The sequence below is a fragment of the Ziziphus jujuba genome, chromosome 3, assembly GCF_031755915.1.
Source record: "Ziziphus jujuba cultivar Dongzao chromosome 3, ASM3175591v1".
In the NCBI taxonomy this organism is placed as follows: domain Eukaryota; kingdom Viridiplantae; phylum Streptophyta; class Magnoliopsida; order Rosales; family Rhamnaceae; genus Ziziphus; species Ziziphus jujuba.
The window spans coordinates 7512227-7531298 of record NC_083381.1 but is presented as its reverse complement, the minus strand read 5'-3'; the positions used below and the strand labels follow the sequence as shown (position 1 = coordinate 7531298).

At 34.0% G+C, this 19072-nt stretch overlaps 1 protein-coding gene across 2 annotated transcripts; it reads left to right on the top strand.

Moving 5' to 3' along the window:
• The first annotated feature begins 311 nt into the window (after window positions 1-311).
• LOC107405094 (flowering time control protein FPA) lies at window positions 312-18680 on the top strand. 2 transcript variants are annotated; one of them, XM_048477828.2, is made up of 6 exons: window positions 312-803; window positions 4734-4979; window positions 5473-5559; window positions 5803-6818; window positions 8071-9481; window positions 17355-17541. In XM_048477828.2, exons 1-5 carry the CDS (start codon window positions 528-530, stop codon window positions 9464-9466), a joined length of 3021 nt encoding a protein of 1006 aa, XP_048333785.2. In that variant the 5' UTR covers window positions 312-527; the 3' UTR covers window positions 9467-9481; window positions 17355-17541. The 2 variants fall into 2 exon arrangements, with proteins under 2 accessions (XP_048333785.2, XP_015867588.2); XM_016012102.4 differs by lacking the exon at window positions 17355-17541 and adding an exon at window positions 18428-18680 and having other exon boundaries at window positions 313-803.
• Window positions 18681-19072: the final 392 nt, after the last annotated feature.

Sequence of the window (19072 nt, the reverse complement as noted above, 5' to 3'; positions counted from 1 at the left end):
AAAAAAAAAAAAAGGAAAAACAAACCTGTAGGGTGGAGAAATTCTCCACCGATACTGAAACGGAATTTTAAAAATCCGCCCATCCCACCCGTCGACATACAAATCCGAATCCAAACGTAAATCTCCAGCGTCCTCTCTTAGCAGAAAAATGAAATCCCCCCCCCCCCCCCAAAAAAAAACAAAGGAAATTGTGTACGACCAAAACGTGTCAATCTCCTATTGGGTGCCTCACGAGTTGTACAAAACCATACCCCATTTACGTATGAAAACGCACCGTCAAAAAAACTTGACTTTCTCCAAAAAATAAAAAAATAAATTTGAAAATTACCATATACGCCGTATCCTAATCTTCTTACTCTTCTACTTTGTTATCATCGATTCCCTCTCTCTCTCTCTCTCGCTCTCTCTCTCTCTTCCCTCCAATCCTTTCAAATCTCTGCAAAACCCTAACCCTAATTGCGTAAAGCGTTGAGGATTTTCAGAAGGCAGAAGTGAAACTGGTTTTCTAGGGTTTTTTTGGTTCAGCAATGGCGCCCGCGACAAAATTCGGGAAGCAAGGTTTGGACGATTCGGAGACGCCGTCGAACAATCTCTGGGTTGGGAATTTAGCTAGCGACGTTACGGATTCGGATCTCATGGAGCTTTTTGCTCAGTACGGTGCGCTTGATAGCGTAACATCTTACTCTTCCAGAAGCTATGCGTTTTTGTTCTTCAAGCGGATGGAGGATGCTAAGGCTGCCAAGGAGGCTCTTCAAGGGACCCTTTTGCGTGGGAATCCTATCAAGATTGAGTTTGCTCGACCGGTTCGTTCTGTTCTCTGCATCTCGTTAGGTTTATTTGGTTGCTTTTTGTTGATTTGGATGGTTAATTATTATTATTTGTATGATATTCGATATGACATTGGAGTTTTTTTGGGTTCTGAAATTGGAATTTGGGGTTTAGTTAATTTTATTAAACTGCATTGCTTCTTAATCTGTTTACTTTTTTCGTTTAAAGACTTTGTAGGATGTAGAATCACGATGATTTTTCTTTTTGCCTCATTGTTAACGTAATTGTTTAACTAAAAGTAAGTAATTTGTAAGTATAAAAGATAAGAAGATGAGCAGCGGGGTTGAATTAAAATGATATAGTGGTTTTAGAAGCAATTGAATGACAGGATGCAATTACAAGTGAAATATGAATTAGCGTTCAGAATTAAATATCAATCATTTTGTGCCAGTGGATAATAAGAAAACAGCTATACTAAATTTTATAAACATGACGAAAATTCATTCTTTCGATGATTGTTGTAATTCATAATGGAGCAAAATGGCAGTATGGGAGTTGTCTAGCTCTTTCGACAAGTGTTGTAACTCACAATGGGGCAAAATGGCAGTATGGGGGTTGGCCGACTCAGCTCTAAAATTTGATGTTTGGGTTGGATATAAGGGTTCTTATTTCTCAAAATAATACTTGGAATTAGCAATTATATCCTAAATATGTTGAATCATTAGGAATTGTCAGTATGTAATCGATTTAACAGTAAGATTCACAAAGTTTATTATAAATGAAAGTTGTAAGATGCATTTAATTTTATACTAAGTCTCGTATTAACCTGTATGTGTAATGTATAATTTTGATATCTTAAGGTGTTGCTCGAACTTGGTGACTTATGGATTGAGGACAGATGAGTGTGAATGGAAAGTTTAAAATAACTTAAATAAGTTGTGCACCTCAATGTATGTCTAAAATCCTAAATTACTCAAATAGATCACTTCAACAGTTCGATGAAGTTAAGGCACAAGATATTGGTTACCATTCGCTTCCTTCTTTTAACTTCAAATAGATACTTGAAAGCTATTAACGTCAGATGGGGCCCTTGAGTTCTTTGTTCCAACATTCTCAATTGCATTAAATTTATGATAGCAATGAATAGATGTTGGTGCAAAACTAAGCTAATTTGAGGACTCTCAGTCATATATACAAAGTATGGGTGGGTCTTGATTGCTTGTTTAGTTAATCTTTTCTTCCTTATTTATTTATTTATTTATTTTTTTAATAAGGTCTTCATTTTTTTTTTTTATCGATTCCAACAACATTGCATTGCAATTTAGACTTTACATAAGACAAACAAGTTGTGGTTGGCTTGGAAAGTATTAATATGAGCCATGGGTCTAGTTTAATCCTGCTTTGTTCACAGCATTGTAGATTAACTTATTAATACACTTTTTGCAAGCGAGTTCAGAACAGTGTAATAAGTACTTATATTATACGTGGGGATACTATTTTATAAACGGATTATCTTTAATGCACGCTCCATATAGGTTACATGTCCAATTTCAGAAGGCTTCTTGTTGAAAATAGACTCCAATGTATTCCAACTTTTCCCCCTTTGTTTTTTTTTTTTTTTGGTGAATAGAAGCTACAAAATCTCTTCTTCAACAAGTTGATGTAGAGATTTGCCTTTCTGAATATATTTGGAAAATCCAAGACTTAAAAGACTGCTTGTACTCAAATATTCTAATAAAAATATAAAACTTTTTTTCCCCCCATTTTCAATTATTTACTTTGAAATCAATCTCCAAATGTGGGATTCCATGCTCAGAAAACAAAAAACAAAAAAAAATACAAAGAGTAAGGAAGAGCCTATTGAGCTGTCTTAAAACTTTGTACTTTAGAAAGTGGAAACACCCTCAAACTTTACGTCATGTTTCAGTGGTTCCTAACTTTTATTAAGCAATGCCACCCTCGAATGGTGATATAATGTCAAACTAGTCCCTTTCTTTTTTTTTTTTTCTTTTCTTTTTTTTTTTTTTTCTTGACAGTCAGACTAGCCTCCTTGTTAGGTACTTTATTAGAGTTTGGTGAAATTGACCACCAAGCATTCAATAAGTTACTTATCTGCACAATTTATGTTTAAAACAAAGCTTTGGTTGGAAAAAAAAAAATAAATAAAGAATGAAACGAAATATGGAAAATATAATGTTTATTTCATTTTTATTTTTCAATTTTGTTCAAATAAAATTATTTGATTAAACACATATTGTCTATATAGGCTAGGTGGTTGATTTCTTCAAACCTTATTTAAAAAAAAAACAAAAAAAAAAAAGGCTAACAAAGGGACTGATTAGACATTATCTCATACTTTATGGGTGACACTGCTTAGGGAAAAAAAAAAAAAGGGTTCAAGACCAAATTGAGACACCACTTGTAAGGGAATGCCCTTTACAATTGTTGCTTAAAAATTTGTTTGACATGCTCGCTAGGTAGCATAGAACTGAGTGCCCTATTGAAAACACTCATACCAAGAAAATAAAAATCCATTACATCACTGGGGGATGATTCTGTTGCTTTATTGCAGCAAATAAAAAGTTTCTAGGAAAAATTTTGCAAACCTCAAATTTGAACCATGGTCTTATTGCCTAGTGGGACTTGAGATCTTGCTTTACTATTTTAGATACAATAGGCTTTTGTTCCCTACCTTTAATTTGTTTTATTATTAGCATAATGTTTTGTTTTTTAGGAAGTGACTTTGGGGCTAACAAATGGGCCATCTGTAATCTTTAGTACCTTGTTTCATTAACTACACCAAGATGAGATTCATAGGATCTTGGATTGAGGAAAGCTTAAATAGTTATAAGCTCTATCTTCTTGATTGTATTTTTCCTCCTGCTATAAAAATTTGATTTGGAGTTGGACATTGATAATGTTGGAGGGGGTAAGACAAGGACAAAGAAACTGCCTTGAGACCTGTCTTTTGCTCTAACATGTGCCTTACTCCAATGGTTCTATTATTCCAAAGTTTTGGTTGTAATTGTTTTGGTGCTTTGCTCATATATGAAACTTGGGAGTCGTTAGGCAAGGAGTAGTTGAGTTAGATGGCCCCTTTTACTAGTTTTGTGGCTGATATATGATACTTGGGATCCCAATCTGAGGCTAATAGGCAAGGAGTACTTTTGAGTCTGATGGCTCATTGAGACTCTTTTAGCTATGGTATGTGTTGAGTTATAATCATTCTTAGAAGTTAATGTTACTAGAAAATTGCACTTCCATCTCAAAGCCTGTCTAATAGACAAAATAATTTGAGCCTTACATTAAGGAAAATGATGGTCATAAGGATTCACACACAAGATAAGTAAACAGCTTCAGCTTTAATACCTTGTCAAGTTATTATTGCCGCCATAAACTTAATCTATCAGTGTGTAATGCATGATATTATTAGCCTTGATGGTATGTAGTATGCATAAGTTACCCTTGCTTTTTAAAGTTAGAAATAGTTTTTCACCGTAATCTCAAATTTATGTGTTACATGAAATGCTTTATTGATTATTCCAGAAAAGTAATTCACAAAATGGTTAATGTATTGGGTTGAATATTATCACATGGTGTTCATTTGGTTCAGTTATGTCTTTTATCCTAGGGGTGAGTTGTCTTCGATGTTGAAATATACATTATCTAGTGTTTTGTAAGCTAATTCCTAAATATGCATTTGTTCCCAGCACATGCTGATATAGCTCAACTTCTATATGATCTTGTTGCATTTATATTGTGGGTGGTATAATTCTTTGTGGGATTAAAAGCCATTTGATCTCCCCCATTTTTTAGCCTCATTTAGTGCTTCTACCAATTAGATTTTTAAGTCAACAATTTATTTTTGCTTTTTTTTTCTTTTTTGGTTCTTTTCCTCTTTTGTTTCTTCTTACCTTTACATAATAGTTATGACATTCATTTTTTGGTTTAACAATTGATTTTAGGCAAAACCTTGTAAACATCTTTGGGTTGGTGGAATTAGCCCATCTGTTTCAAAGGAAGAACTAGAAGAAGAATTCTTAAAGTTTGGAAAAATTGAGGACTTCAAGTTTCTCAGAGACCGCAATACTGCATTTATTGAATATCTTAGACTTGAAGATGCTTCCCAAGCAATGAGGATCATGAATGGGAAGCGTTTGGGTGGTGACCAGATACGTGTGGATTTTCTTCGGTCACAGCCCTCAAAAAGGGTAAGTTTAATGTTTCGAGCATCGATGTTATCTCCTTGAGATGTAATTATTGCTTGTTAAAGAATGGGGTTGATGGAATCTTTCCAATGAAACTCTGATTTGGTAGACAGCAGAAATTAAATATTAATATTGAAAAAATGTTGACTGTTACACTGATCAAATTGAAAAAAGGCTTATCTATTTGATCTTATGAATGCATTCATGTTAGTATTTTCTACCTTTTTGTCGTTATTATCTTGCTACCTTCCGGTCATAAATTGTGGTTGTTATCTCAAACTTTTAAAGTGTGTATCATGTCTTAATGTATTACTTGCATGTTTTTTGTTTTCTGGTTTGGACTTATCTGGTTATAAAAATGCTCTTGATTCTTCTTCCTTCGGTGACATAAACAACAATTGTTACCTTTTTTATTTTTATTTTTATTTTTTTGAGATTGGCTATGCCCTTTTTTTTTCCTTTTCTTGAATTAAGGTTTTGTGTCAAATTACAACAGGAGCAATGGCCAGACTCCAGGGATGGGCAATTTCAGGGTAGGAGCCTGGGGCCTGCTGATTTGCATACTGGGCTGAAAAGACAACAGGTGAGTCTTGACCTGCAATTACTCATTTGCATTTATTTTAATTATTGTGATGCTATACTTTATTGATCATGTCCATATTGCTATGCCTTTTTCTGAAATGTGTTTTAGCTGTTTTTTTTACTTGATTGGCATTATTACTGTTTGTAACTCAAGCAGCACTTTGTAAGAACTTGTATGGAGTTCATAATTAAAGAGGCCTTTTCATTGATGAGTTAATTTTCTTATTTTTTTATGGCTCTGCAGTATTCTCAAGCTCTAGGATTACGAAAAGGAGATGGCCAGCCCAGTAATGTTTTGTGGATAGGTTATCCTCCTTCTGTTCAGATTGATGAACAGATGCTGCATAATGCCATGATTTTGTTCGGTGAGATTGAAAGAATTAAAAGTTTCCCATCGAGGCACTATTCTTTTGTGGAATTTAGAAGTGTTGATGAAGCTCGGCGTGCCAAGGAGGGCTTACAAGGCAGACTTTTCAATGATCCTCGAATTACCATTATGTTCTCAAGCAGTGACCTTGCTCCGGGTAAAGAGTACAGTGCTATTTATACTGGAGGTAAAGGGCCCAGACCAGATATGTTATTCAATGAACATACTTTTCGACCTCTGCAAGTAGATGCGTTTGGTCCAAACCGTTCAATTATTTCAAGTGGTTTTCCTGGATCACTATCATCTGGTGGCGTTCTTGGACCTAATGTGCCAGTGAGGCCTTTTGGTTCTCAAGGTAGATTTGAACCTCTGCTTTCTGGCTCAGAACTTAATGATTTGACCAATCTTCCTAACTATCAGGAAGGTAATTCCAAAAATTTGATTGGTCCAAACTGGAGACGGCCGTCACCTCCCACGCCTGGCATGCTGTCTTCCCCTGCACCAAATATAAGAACACATCCAAGATCTGCCTCTAGTGCGTGGGATGTGTTGGATGTTAACCAATTTCAAAGGGATGCTAAAAGATCCAGGATAGATGGTCCTTTGTCCATTGATGATACTTCTTTTCCACTAAGAAAGATTGATGATAATGTGTTGGGTTTGGAACAATCATATGGGCTTGGTCAAGTTGCTGATGGCAGTGTTTCTGGTTCATTTGCAAATGTTCAAGGGAGGAGTCACCTTAGTCCTGTTGGTGGAAGGATCTCAGCTGGAGGACCTGCCCTAGGTCATCCTGATAACGATTTTGTGTGGCGTGGCATGATAGCTAAGGGTGGGACTCCTGTTTGTCATGCTCGTTGTGTTCCTATTGGAAAAGGAATAGGAGCTGAGCTGTGAGTATAACTTATTATTCGTTTTCTTTCATGTATCTGATTTTCCCTTTTGCTATTGTGTCTATTGGGGTTTGGGGTGCTATACTTCTTTAATTGTTTTACTTGGTACATGCTTTGTGGTTGCATTTTGCTTTGATCTTTGAGTATGTTCTTGTTATACCTTATTGATCTTTTGGGAAATTGGGTTGCTGTACTAACCAATATTTTTTGTGTTGTTAGTTATATTATTTCATATAATGATGTAATATAACTGTTGTAATGTATCTGGTAGGATAGATCAGAAATATAATGAGGTTGATTGATGCCTATCTAAATTTCGGTTTTGTATGTCACTACTTTTTTCATGTTTACATTAGCTGTCACTTTTTGTTTGTACCCTATAAACTTGAAAATTTGCATGAACATTTTGATTTCTATGGTTCTTTTTCTTGCTTGGGTTCATTAGGTTTTTATATATTTAGTATTCTATAACTCATTGGTATGAATTTTGACTGTTCCCTGGCTTTTGATATTTATCACTAGATTACTTTTTGAGTTTAGTTGTATTTCATTTTTTGGTGGGTGAAGTCGACTTACTAGAGAGAGAGGGAGATGGAGGGGTGTAAAGGTTTTGAGGAAATAGGGGAACAAAATAAAAATCTGTACTAGCTGTATGTCCTAGGGGCTATGAGGCTTCTTTCCTTTTTTTTTTTTTTTTTTTTCTTTTCGCCCAGTTAATCTAATCTCACTTATTGTTCATAGTGGTTATTAATTCTATTTCAAATAATTATTGAATGGGTTATTTGGGAGAAAGATTCAGTACAGCTTGTTTTCCAGATGACACCAAAGGGATAGGCAGCATAGGCTTGCATTGTTTGTAATAGATTTACAACATCTTTGTTATTGTTTGATGTTCTCTTCACTGTTTTACTGCAAATTAACATTTTTATGCTATTTCTTTATCATCTTTGACTCATATGAAAGTTTTTCTTTTTAAAAAACAAAAAAATTAGGAACATACATTTTGTATTCATTTTGGCCAATATGGACTAAATAAAAAAAACTAATCCGACTTCTGTGTTTGAAGATCTTCTGTATTGTTGTTCTGATTTTCAAATGCATACTGAGAGTTTAGAACAACTAATTAAATCCAAAATAGATATTTGAGATAATCATCATGGTCATCCTTTAATTCTGATTTATACTTTCTTCTTACCACCAGTACCTACTTTTCTAGCTGTTCATGTTTATGAGAGTATCCACTATTTTGCAGCCCTGAAATCATCAATTGCTCTGCTAGGACGGGTTTAGATATGCTTACAAAACACTATGCAGAGGCCATTGGATTCGATGTTGTTTTCTTCTTGCCAGATAGTGAGGATGATTTTGCTTCCTACACTGAATTCCTCCGCTACCTAGGTGCAAAAAACCGTGCTGGTGTTGCCAAGTTTGATGATGGGATGACCTTATTCTTGGTTCCTCCATCAGACTTTTTGACAAAGGTCTTGAAAGTTGCTGGTCCTGAACGGCTTTATGGTGTTGTTCTGAAGTTTCCTCAACAAGTACCTGGCAGTGGTTCCATGCAGCAACAGTCACACCTGCCTATTCCATCTTCACAATATATTGAGAGACAACACATTCCTCCTTCGCAGGCTGAGTATGGTGTTATACCATCGAAGGACGAACGAGTTCTGCAGATGGATTATAGCAGGGTTTTGCCAGAAGAACCAAAGCTTCCTTCAAAGCCTCATTTTCCACCTGCTAATGATTCTTCTGGATTGCAATCTGTAGCTCATGATTATGCTCCTAATAGTGCTGCAGCTATGTCACAAGCTGGAGTTTCATTAACACCTGAGCTGATTGCCACTCTTGCATCCTTGCTACCTGCAAATGCACAGACTTCTGCTCCAGAGGGTGCAAAGCCATCAGGCTCATCAACCATCACGCCTACATATCCATCTGTTGCACCTTATAAAGTAACCCCTTCTCCTGGATGGAAACAAGATCACCACCAGACTTCTGACCACACAGGACATGCACTCCAACAATTGGGAAGTCAGTTTAATTCTCAAGGGCAAAATCTTTCACAGTTTCAGCCTTATCCCTCTGTCTCAAATGTACCTGGCCACTCTGCACAATCGGTCCTTGGTAACACCCAGTTCCAAGACTCTGCTGTTGGTCTATCGCAGCAGGCAACAGTTTCATCTAGGCCCCCTAGTAGTTTTCCAGTATACACCCAAGCTGGACAAGTGGCTGCTTCCCAACATCTCACCCAATACCAGGTTGATGGTCCCTCTGCAACCCAGAAGGGCTATGGGATTGTACATGGAACAGATGCTTCTGGGTTGTACAACTCACCTGTTTCTCAGCCACTAAATAATTCTATGGCGATACCTAGTCAGTCTTACAATGCCAATGCTGTGCAGTCGCAAACTCTGATGCCTTTACCTGGTGATAAGGTGAATGCGGATGTCCCAAATCAGGTGCAGCAGCTGCAATCTGCACTTCTTGGAGCAGGTCAGAGCACATCTGAAGGTGAGGTTGATAAGAACCAACGGTATCAGTCTACCTTGCAATTTGCAGCTAGCCTTCTCCTCCAAATTCAGCAGCAACAGCAGCAGCAGCAGGTTGGTACTCAAGCAGGACGGGGATCTGGCGGTCAACAATGAAGTTGCTTCTCTTAGGTAATTTCTCCTTCCATGACTTCTGCTTGTTGAGTTCCTCTTGGAGTACAGATATAATCATATATCTTCCTTGAATATGTATGCTTGGGAAATTTGATGTTAGACTTTTTCTTTTGCTTGCATATGGTGAGTTTTGTAAGCTTGGATGTTTTTATTTGTTAGTTGATGTCCTAGGTCTAGCTTAGCATTTTTTATAGGGAATTTGGAACCATATAAATTTCCTGCTATTTAAGCCACTCCAAAGTTGTTTATAAGTGATTTGTCAGCGTAATTTGAGTTGGTGTTGGGATGATGCGGAGACAATCGTTAGATCTGTTCAATGGCTTAGTTATCAGAGATAATTTTGATGGGGAGGATTTGAGTGATTGGGCATTGAAGAGATATCTGAAGTAGCACAATATTTTCTGTACTGGATTTTAAATTGTTATTTGCAGTTGTAACCTGAATATGCCTTGTATTTTCCATCGTTATACGGTTCTTCCCCATTTGGAAAATAGTCTTGGTTATAACTTATCTTTGGTTGTGTTGTCCATTATTTCTATGAACTTTGTCATGTCATGTCTTACAAAATGATTGGTACATTTTTTGTTCATATATTTGGTAACTGTTCTATAATATAGGATATAGTAAGCCAATGCTATGGAACTTTGTATATATTAACAATACATTTAATGGGGAAAAATATGCTGACCTTATGTTTTGCCAATATTTCAAAGACAACCTCCCCTCCGCTGGAAATGCTTACATTACCGTCAAAAGCTCATACCTACTCCCCTATGTTAGTCAACTCAACAGAATATACTCTTTTGATCATTTTTAACATTTATAAAGGCAGATCTGATGTTGGATTATTTGAAATACCATTATTATTAACTCATTATCTACCTTAGAAATTACATGTTTAAAACTAATGTAAATTTTTTAATTGGAAATATTTTATTTAGTTCAGACTTTATTTTTCTTTGGAAACTTTTTTTTCTTTTTTCTTTTTTGAAAATACCTTATCTATTTATCATTTAAAGAAAATTGTAAACTTAATTATTTGATCTAATTTTTTGAAAGCTAAATAAAAACTCCTATGGATGAATATTAGCCTTTTCAGTATATTTTCTTCCTTCTTTTATTTTTTATTTTTCATGGGCAAGGTAAATGTTATTTTAACAAAACCTAAGGAGCTTTTGTCTAATTTATTTTGTGAAAAGAAAAGGTCAAAAAAGTCATTTGATAACTGGTCAATCCAAGTATTTTCAGCTCAGGGGAGGTTCCTATAATCGGCAAATCACAAGGGATGTCATGTTTTCCCTAGTATATATTTATATGAAAAGGAAGAAGAGGGCTTTTTTGTTTAATGAAAAATTTCACAGCCAGAGCTGCTTTTTAAAGCACCTGATGAAGGGCTGCCTTGTCAAGAAATGAGTTACAAAACGACAGAGCAGAAGTAGAAGCAAATATATTAGAATTTATTCAATGCATAGTTTGCTTTATTTGCAAAACTGAAGCAGAACACTGTTGAAATGCGTTACCATGTTGCAGTTTTCTCTTGTTGGTATCATGTAATTTTCGTGCATGATGTTACATACATATAATTGCAGTGGCATTATAGTAGCATTCTTTTTGGGATTTGGTGTAAGTTACAATTATATATAGAGCAAGCCAACTTTATTGTCACATATAAATATTCAAATATTCAAATAAAATTATAATAAAAAAAATAGGTTATTTCCTTGGCAAAGAGAATTATAGAATTGGAGTATGAAAATTCTTTGACCCCTCACTCCTGACACCAATTTTTTGTTGGAAAATGGTCTACCTTTTCCACTATGTTTGAATACGCACGATGTGCGTAAGTTGTATAGCTGGTGAAGCTACAAAAAGGTGTCGTAATTAAGAACAAAGAAATGCCAGAATGCCAAGCTAAGCTGGAAAAGGAAGAAAATAAATGCATTTAGAGTAGCATGTGAACTCTGCATTTGAATGGTATTTTGTATTTACTTAGTATCTCTGACAATTACATTTATCTTTGATAAACTAGTCATTATATCTTCATGCCCAACATATAGCAATGAAATGTACTTGACATTAAGAAATATGGAGATTTAAGCAGTATCTGTCAAGGTCTTTAGAATGAAAGTCCTGCCATGCAATCGTGTCATTTTATAGAAAGAGCTTTTATTTAAAGTTATTGATTGTTTTGATTGAATATTAAAAAAAAAAAAATTATGAATTTTCTTAAATTTATAAGGATTTGATTGGAAATCAAAAAAGTTCATTGGAAGGGAATGTGGTATTCTTGCATAAGTTCTGGGCTCTTCAGAAAAGGCCAAAAATGTTTTTAGAACCTTAAAACACTTTTCTATTTGTAACCAAACAGTTTTATTTTTATGAAATTGAACATTAGGTGCCTAAAAGCTCCAACAACTTAATATTCTATTTGTAAAACCTTTGATTGGTCGATGTTTCTGAGTATATGCAATTAATAAATCACTTAAACTATTTATCATCTGCTATTCTCATTGCTTCTAACTTTTAATGCAATTTATTATGTCCATATTTGGTAAATCTCGTGTCCTTTTGGCCTTTTATTAGATGTCATTGGAGGTTTTCATATTTAATTGTGTCCATTTGTAGTTGATCATATGTTGAAATTTGTTAATGGAATATAACGGTGAAAGTATACTCAAGATTCATCTTTTGCTTTTCCATTCAAAAGTGGAGCAGGGAGGCTTTTTTGTATTTTTAAAAATGATAATTCAAACTATGGTTGTGTTTAGTTTTTAGAATGAATAGTTGATCACGTGTCTGGTATGAAGTTCTTAGAAAGTGTTGATGGAAGGTAACTGCTTTGACTTTTGTTGAGTGTTGAAGGCAACAATTTTGATATTTCTCTTAAACAAATCAAGTTGATTTTGTTTGTTTTTGGTTGTACTCAGTGTGGATGAGGTAAGACAAGGAAATTAAATTGCACTATAACCTAAGTGTTTACATTGGCACTTATAGTGTCTTTTAAACTTCCAGTCTTTGAGGAATCTGACAAGTACTTTCTTGATTTCATATTGTTGAGTTCCATTGTTCCCAAAAGAAAATGTTGTTGGAAAGTGGGCCTTAACAATGCATATGAAGCGTACATGGTATACAATAGAGAGTTTTAATAATGCTTTCACTCTTCTGAGGGCCTGTCCAACTACAGAATAGAAATTGGGGCCAGTTAGATAATTAGGCTTTAATACCATCTTCAATTACCATATTTCAAAAGTTCAAGCTGTTAGAAAATGAGCCCAACTATTTATATGAAGCTGCAATTGTTCTTTTTTCCATTTCCACCTGTCTTTTTAAATTCCTTGGCTCAATGACGTTTTCTGCAACTATTTATATCCAGCTGCAATTGTTCCTTTTTCCATTTTCACCTGTCTTTTAAAATTCCTTGGCTCAATGACGTTTTCTGCCCAATAGACGCTGGTGTCATGATGTCTACTTTAGCAATCTAGACTACACAGACAGTGCGGCCTAACCGTCAACATAGGAGTTTTTTTTAGTTCTTGGGAAATGGAAGTATCTTTGAAATTGGGAAACTAGAGGTCCTCAGGCAAAATAGAAGTTATTTTATCAAACTTTTTTCCAAGACTTGAGGAATATAAGAAAGAAAATTTGTAAAAAAAGTGAAGAATTAGTTGATAGCCAAGGTGGCAGTAGAAAATATTGACATCAAGTTTTCTTGATGGAATTAAATGTTTTCAGTTGTCAGTTTGTTTTGTTCTTTCCATAAGTGCCCTTTTCCTTAGATTACCACGGCATGTGTTAAATGGTTCTCTAGTTTTGGTATTTCCATCAATTTGTTCCATTATCAATCCTCCGCATATTCACAAACATTCTTCCTACAATGAGACTCAACTTCTCCATTTCTTATTTGCCTTGCCAAATTGCCAACATCTCTACCATTTGGAATGGAAAGACTTAGTGCACCCAATCAAGGAGATTACAAGTGCTGAGGACTTGGTTCAAATATAATGTAAACTGTTTGATTAGCTGTCACACATTTTATCTCTTATATAACCTACAATATTATTGTAATTCTTTTTGATCACTTATATCATCAACCTAGACAAAGTGAAGGTTCCTTGGAATATTAAATTAGACCTATTAAAATTAGATGAATCAACAAGGAGTCTAACAAAGTGATATGTTAGAGTGTAAAACTGGAGCTTATACCTACCAGAGATTTTTAGTGGCTTTTTTTTCCCTTTGCGATTAAGAGTCGTAAAGAAGTTATTTTTCGTATTTTATACGATTTGTAAATATTTAAAATTGTGTTGTGGCATTTTGGGGATAGAAACTCTCCTTTGGGGAACTACGATAGAGACTTAGTCGGGCTATTTTATTTCATTATGTGTTGTATATTACCCAAATAAGCATTTACTCTTGTCCTTGTCATGTAGTGAAGTCAATTAAGATAAGTCCTCTTTTCTAATTTATTTAAGTTGGATACCCATTTCTGCCGATGAGACTGGGGCATTTAATTTTCTAGAATAGAGGAAATTATTCTATAACTGCATTTAATGTATATGAAACAAGCTTGTTTCACCTTTTTTTTTTTTCTTTTTTTTTTCTGTTTTTTTCATTAGTATTTATAGCTTGTGATTTTGGTTTTAGTATGCATTTCCTATGCTTCTCTTGCACTCGTCTCTTTTTCTTTTTATATTTTAGAGAAGTATTTATAAAAGTGATTAGAGTTGGCTACAAATCCTTCTTCCAATTTGTTTCCAAATCATATCCCTTATACATCTGTAATGCTCTATTCTTCACCACATCTCCCTGTGTCCTTGTAATTTAGTTGCTTCTTAAATATTTTAAGTAATATGAATTGTCCTTAGTTATTTTTAAATTTAGATTCTTTAAGGCTTGTACAGCTGTCAAAACACGTTTATTATACAGTTAACCTCCATTTCATTGGACAGATTGTTGGAATTTTGTATGGGTTTTTATGGAAACTTTACCAATACTAAATAATTAGCAGAGTTCCTAGTCACAATTCCAGGATTTATTATGTCTGCAGACTTAGATGAAGAACTTTTTTATAGTTTTAAAATAGAAATGGTTTTCCTTTTGCTTCTCATGGTGATTTGATTAAAATGTTTTGAAGAATTGAGCTATAGATTGTCAGCAGGGATGTATTTGATTATTTGTAGCTTGTGAACTTTGTTTTTTTATTTTTTTTTTATTTTTTTTATTGCTGTTACTTCTAATGTTTCAAAGATTCATTTATGGACCCCTGCAATTCTCAATGGCTTAAATTATGTCTATAGTTTGACGTAGTATGTTTAAGGCTATTTTCAGATTCTTTTCAATGCCCACTTATCAGTCGGTATCAGGGTTTGGGAGTATTTGGTAGTGATGAGTGATGAGTGATGAATAGAAGTCTAGTAAAGTGAATTGTTTAGAAGATTCATATAACCCATGGATGGGGAGCAGTCTACAGAGTGTTTCTTCGATAAGCTATTGGTTCATTTACTTGCGATAGGGAACTAGATAGATAAGTTTACAGAGTTTTCCTTTTGTTTTGATTTGAAAATTACCGTTTTTTGACTGGTTAGTTCTCCACCCTGGTGTAGATTTGAATATGCTTCTGCATTGTCATTGATATTTCTGTAAGTATTTTACTTGTTAATATTATATACCTGATCTTTTCCTTGTGTTTAAATTTTATTTTATGCAATTATTTCTGCTAGTTTTTGCTTGCTAATATACCGATGCTTTTATCTTTGAATGTTGTTACTGCTTTGCCAATTTTATTATGACTGTCCATAATGCTGTTAGTTTCATTGTCAGTGCATCTCATCTGGTATTATGTGTATTGCATGGTATGCATGGATAATTCTTCTTTTCTGATCAATTAGTTTTACTAGTAGCATTTACAAAGAAAATTATTATTCTAGAAAGCATGATATATTTAGTTTTTGTATCATCCATGCCTTCTGCTATAATTTTGTTGCTTGTTATATCTTACTTTTATCTCTAGCATATAATTTCATATATAATATACATCTGCGTGATCTCTTGAAGTGGACATGTCTTGATCTGCTGCCTAAGTTTAGGGTGCATCTTTTTTGAACCTTGTCAAATTGTAACAGTGAATTTTTAATGCATTATGTAAGAGTTCTAAATTATTTTTAGTCTATAAGGGATTTTTAGTGGATATATAATCTTTGTAAATATAGAGTTATCAAGATTCACAACTTGAGAAGGGTAGCCTAATCTTTCTGCCAATGTTCGATTTGGCGTTCCAGAAATTTTCCCTTTTTTTTTTTTTTTTCTTCTTCTTCTTCTTTCATACAATAATATGAAATTGAAATGGAAAATAAAATCGTTTGGGCAAAGAACATAAGGTCGTAACATGATGTAATACAACCTAATAACATTTTCTAACAATAAAAAGTACAATACCTGTAGGTAAGCTTACCTCTACCTTCCTCCACGCTGGACAGAGATAAATGTTTTCCAATTAATGTTAAAACTTATAAACACCTCCTAAATGCTGTTGTCAAATAATTCATCACTGGTTTGATTCTCTAGGAGCAATAATAGAAATATTTCTTTAGCTGAGTAGGCTTTCAGTGGTATTTTGATTATGGATCTACCCCGCTTGACATTGATGGTAAAAATGCCCCTTCCTGGAGTCGTCCGAAATTTGCTGTAGAATATACTGCAGCCCTCCAAATAAATAACTCCTTATCACGTATAACATAGAACTAAAAATGGGGCTAAGGATTTAGTTATAGTCTAATATCCCTCCTACCTGTTTTGAAAATGTCTTTAAGACACAGGCATAAACGTTTTTTTTTTTTTGTTTTTTTTTTTTTTAAAGTTTGTGGTGCAAATGGTAATCCTCATTTCCTGAAAAATGTTAGGCATCCTAAGCTTCCAATTTCTCAGATTATTGTTGTCATAATAGTTTTCTTACTAATATGGAATTCCACCGTGCAAATGCGTTGTTGCTATGAGTTAATAAATGGAAAGTTATGTTGTTAAAGTAGATTCATATTGGAACTATTTTGTTGAAGTAATGGACTTGATGTATGAGTAAAACAATAGTAATCAGAAAACAATAATGATAAGATACCAGTTGCTGCGTTGTCTTTTTCTTCAAATTTAAGAGTTGTTATTCCATAAATTAAAAGGGTAAATCGGAAAAGATATGGAGTATTATTTTGAAGGAAAAAAGAAAATCTATGCTGTTTAGGGTTTCCATATTTGGTTAAACTTATTGCAACAAATTGAAAGACGTATAGGCTTGTACCTCGAGCATTTTGTCATTGCAAATGAAGACTTGCTATAACTGAAACTCGTCCAACAATTGTTTCCGGTAATACAACTCTTAACAACAATCTCCTATGGTTCCAACAGCCTCCATTTTGCCCCGTTAGTCTCTTCGCTCGTCCATTAAGATAGATGATAATTAGATTCTGTAACATGGATAATATCTATTATTATTCTACAAAGTTAAATGGGGAAAAGAACGATAAAATCTATCTTAATTTTCTTTTGTGATCTGGGGATTGCCTGTAAGAAATATAAAAGAATAGGGTATGATAAAGTTGCAGCTCAATGATAAGACAATCAAATGCTTGTTTGTATTTCTGGTTAGTGTTATACATGCATATGCATTGCTGTTGAGTACTGTTATTTCATTCCGCTCACATAAACCTTGCTTCTCTATTGCGTGTTAGATTCTTGTTTCATGTTTTCTGCTCTTGATAAAATAAGCCTTTCTGAGACAATAAATATGCACATTACTTAGAAAGAGGTTGGTTCTCGATTTTTCTAAACAAAATACAGAATTGAATTTGAATAAAATTGTCCTTTGTTGTTGTGGGCATAGGTCAACAAGCATACAGCATTTCGTGTTACAGAAAACTGGGTAGCATCTTTAGAATATGACATACTATCCCTCCCATATAACATAGGAACATTCTGTTGGTAAGCTAATGGTAAGCTATATCTTCCAGCTTATTACAAAATTTAAATGATCTATTCCTAGGTGGTTATGATTAGATTCATTTAGATCCTTTATATCTAGTTTCAAAGGGACAGTTGATACTGTTTTTACAAACTGAAAATGCGAAAAAGCTTGTCAGTCGAATTTCTGGGTTTGCGCTAGTAGTTAACTATATGTGCAGCCAAATCGTTAAAAATTTCTGGGTTTGCGCTAGCAGGTCGAACTATATGTAGCAAAATCGTCAAATGGTCAATTCTAACCTGCGACGCTACATATGACAAAAGATTAGTAAGATTAGTCTCTGGTTTCAGTACTTGAAGAAAGGAAGTTGAATTTTCGCAAATAAATCTACGTTTAAGATTTAGCTTATATATTAGTTGCGTTTAAGCATTTTTGACAGTTTGAATTTCTAATGGTTTCCTTGTCTACAAGCCATATAGCGGGAAAGAACTTGAATATGAACTACCAATTCTACTCGAAATCGTTACGTACTAATTCTCTGTAGTTGGGCCTGCTTGGCCAGTAAGTGGAAAAAAAACCGTGTCATTCATAGAATAGAAAAAGATTAAGGGATATATATATATATATTATAGAATAAAGCGGCCCAAAACATTGTAAGAACCAAAAGAAGAATATTAACCTATCGGCTTTCTCCACCTTGCGCCCAATTCAAAATTTTCGAATCGTTGGTAGCTTCTTGAAACAAAATATGAATCCTATTTCTCTCAATTTTTTAAAATTTATTTTATTTTATTTGTTCTTATTGCGTTTATTTTATTGTGATATTGTATGAAGCGATGCCTGATGTGGGTTTACGGTGAAGCTTTTTGAATTTGCGTAGAATCTGAATTTTGAGAATAAAAGAAAGAAATAGAATTTTGAGAGCTTAAAAGAATCCAAAGTACTTTTTGTTTTTTTTTCTTTTTTTTCCTAACTTATCAATTCTAAACCTGTAGGTGTAATGGCAAAAGGATAATCAAATCCAATCCAGAAACTGGGTGTTCGCTTGTGATATAATTTTGGGGTTGTTTTCAAGGCATTACCAGTCAAAAAGGGTATCAGAGTTTATCATTTTCTCGGTATAGTGTTAGAAGAATGTACAATGCAATTTCCCCTTAGCTAGTCTATTATTTTTTAATCTGTTTATTTATTATTATTATTATTTTTTTATAAATACTTTCTTTTTAATTCAAGCGTTTACTTATGGAATCTCTCTCTCTCTCTCTCTCTCTCTGTGGTAAATCCACAACAATTTCCATTTTCTCGCAATAATTTTTCAATATGGTAAGAGTACGATTACTTTTTAATTGCGAATGGAAGGAACGTGGATTTGAATATGTTAATTGACAATTTTTTTTTTTTTTTTGTTTTTTCCGTAAACATGTTAATTGACAATCAATGACCAGGTCAAAAGGGTATCAGATTCTAACGTGTTTTGGAGGATTAAGAATATATAAATTTTCGCGTTAAAGGACAAAAAATTTGTAATGAATAATAAATATTTGGACGTCATTATATATAAAGTTTTTTTGTTTTTTTAGGTCAATATGTATATGGTATGTAGAACCTAAAAATTAAAGGGTAAATTATAAAAAGTTCCC

Excerpts from the sequence above, each read along its gene's own strand:
- LOC107405094 (XM_016012102.4), top strand. The coding sequence starts at position 528 with ATGGCGCCCGCGACAAAATTCGGGAAGCAAGGTTTGGACGATTCGGAG. Across the intron at positions 804-4,733 it reads AGATTGAGTTTGCTCGACCG|GCAAAACCTTGTAAACATCT; the intron begins GTTCGTTCTGTT and ends AATTGATTTTAG. Across the intron at positions 6,819-8,070 it reads AAAGGAATAGGAGCTGAGCT|CCCTGAAATCATCAATTGCT; the intron begins GTGAGTATAACT and ends ACTATTTTGCAG.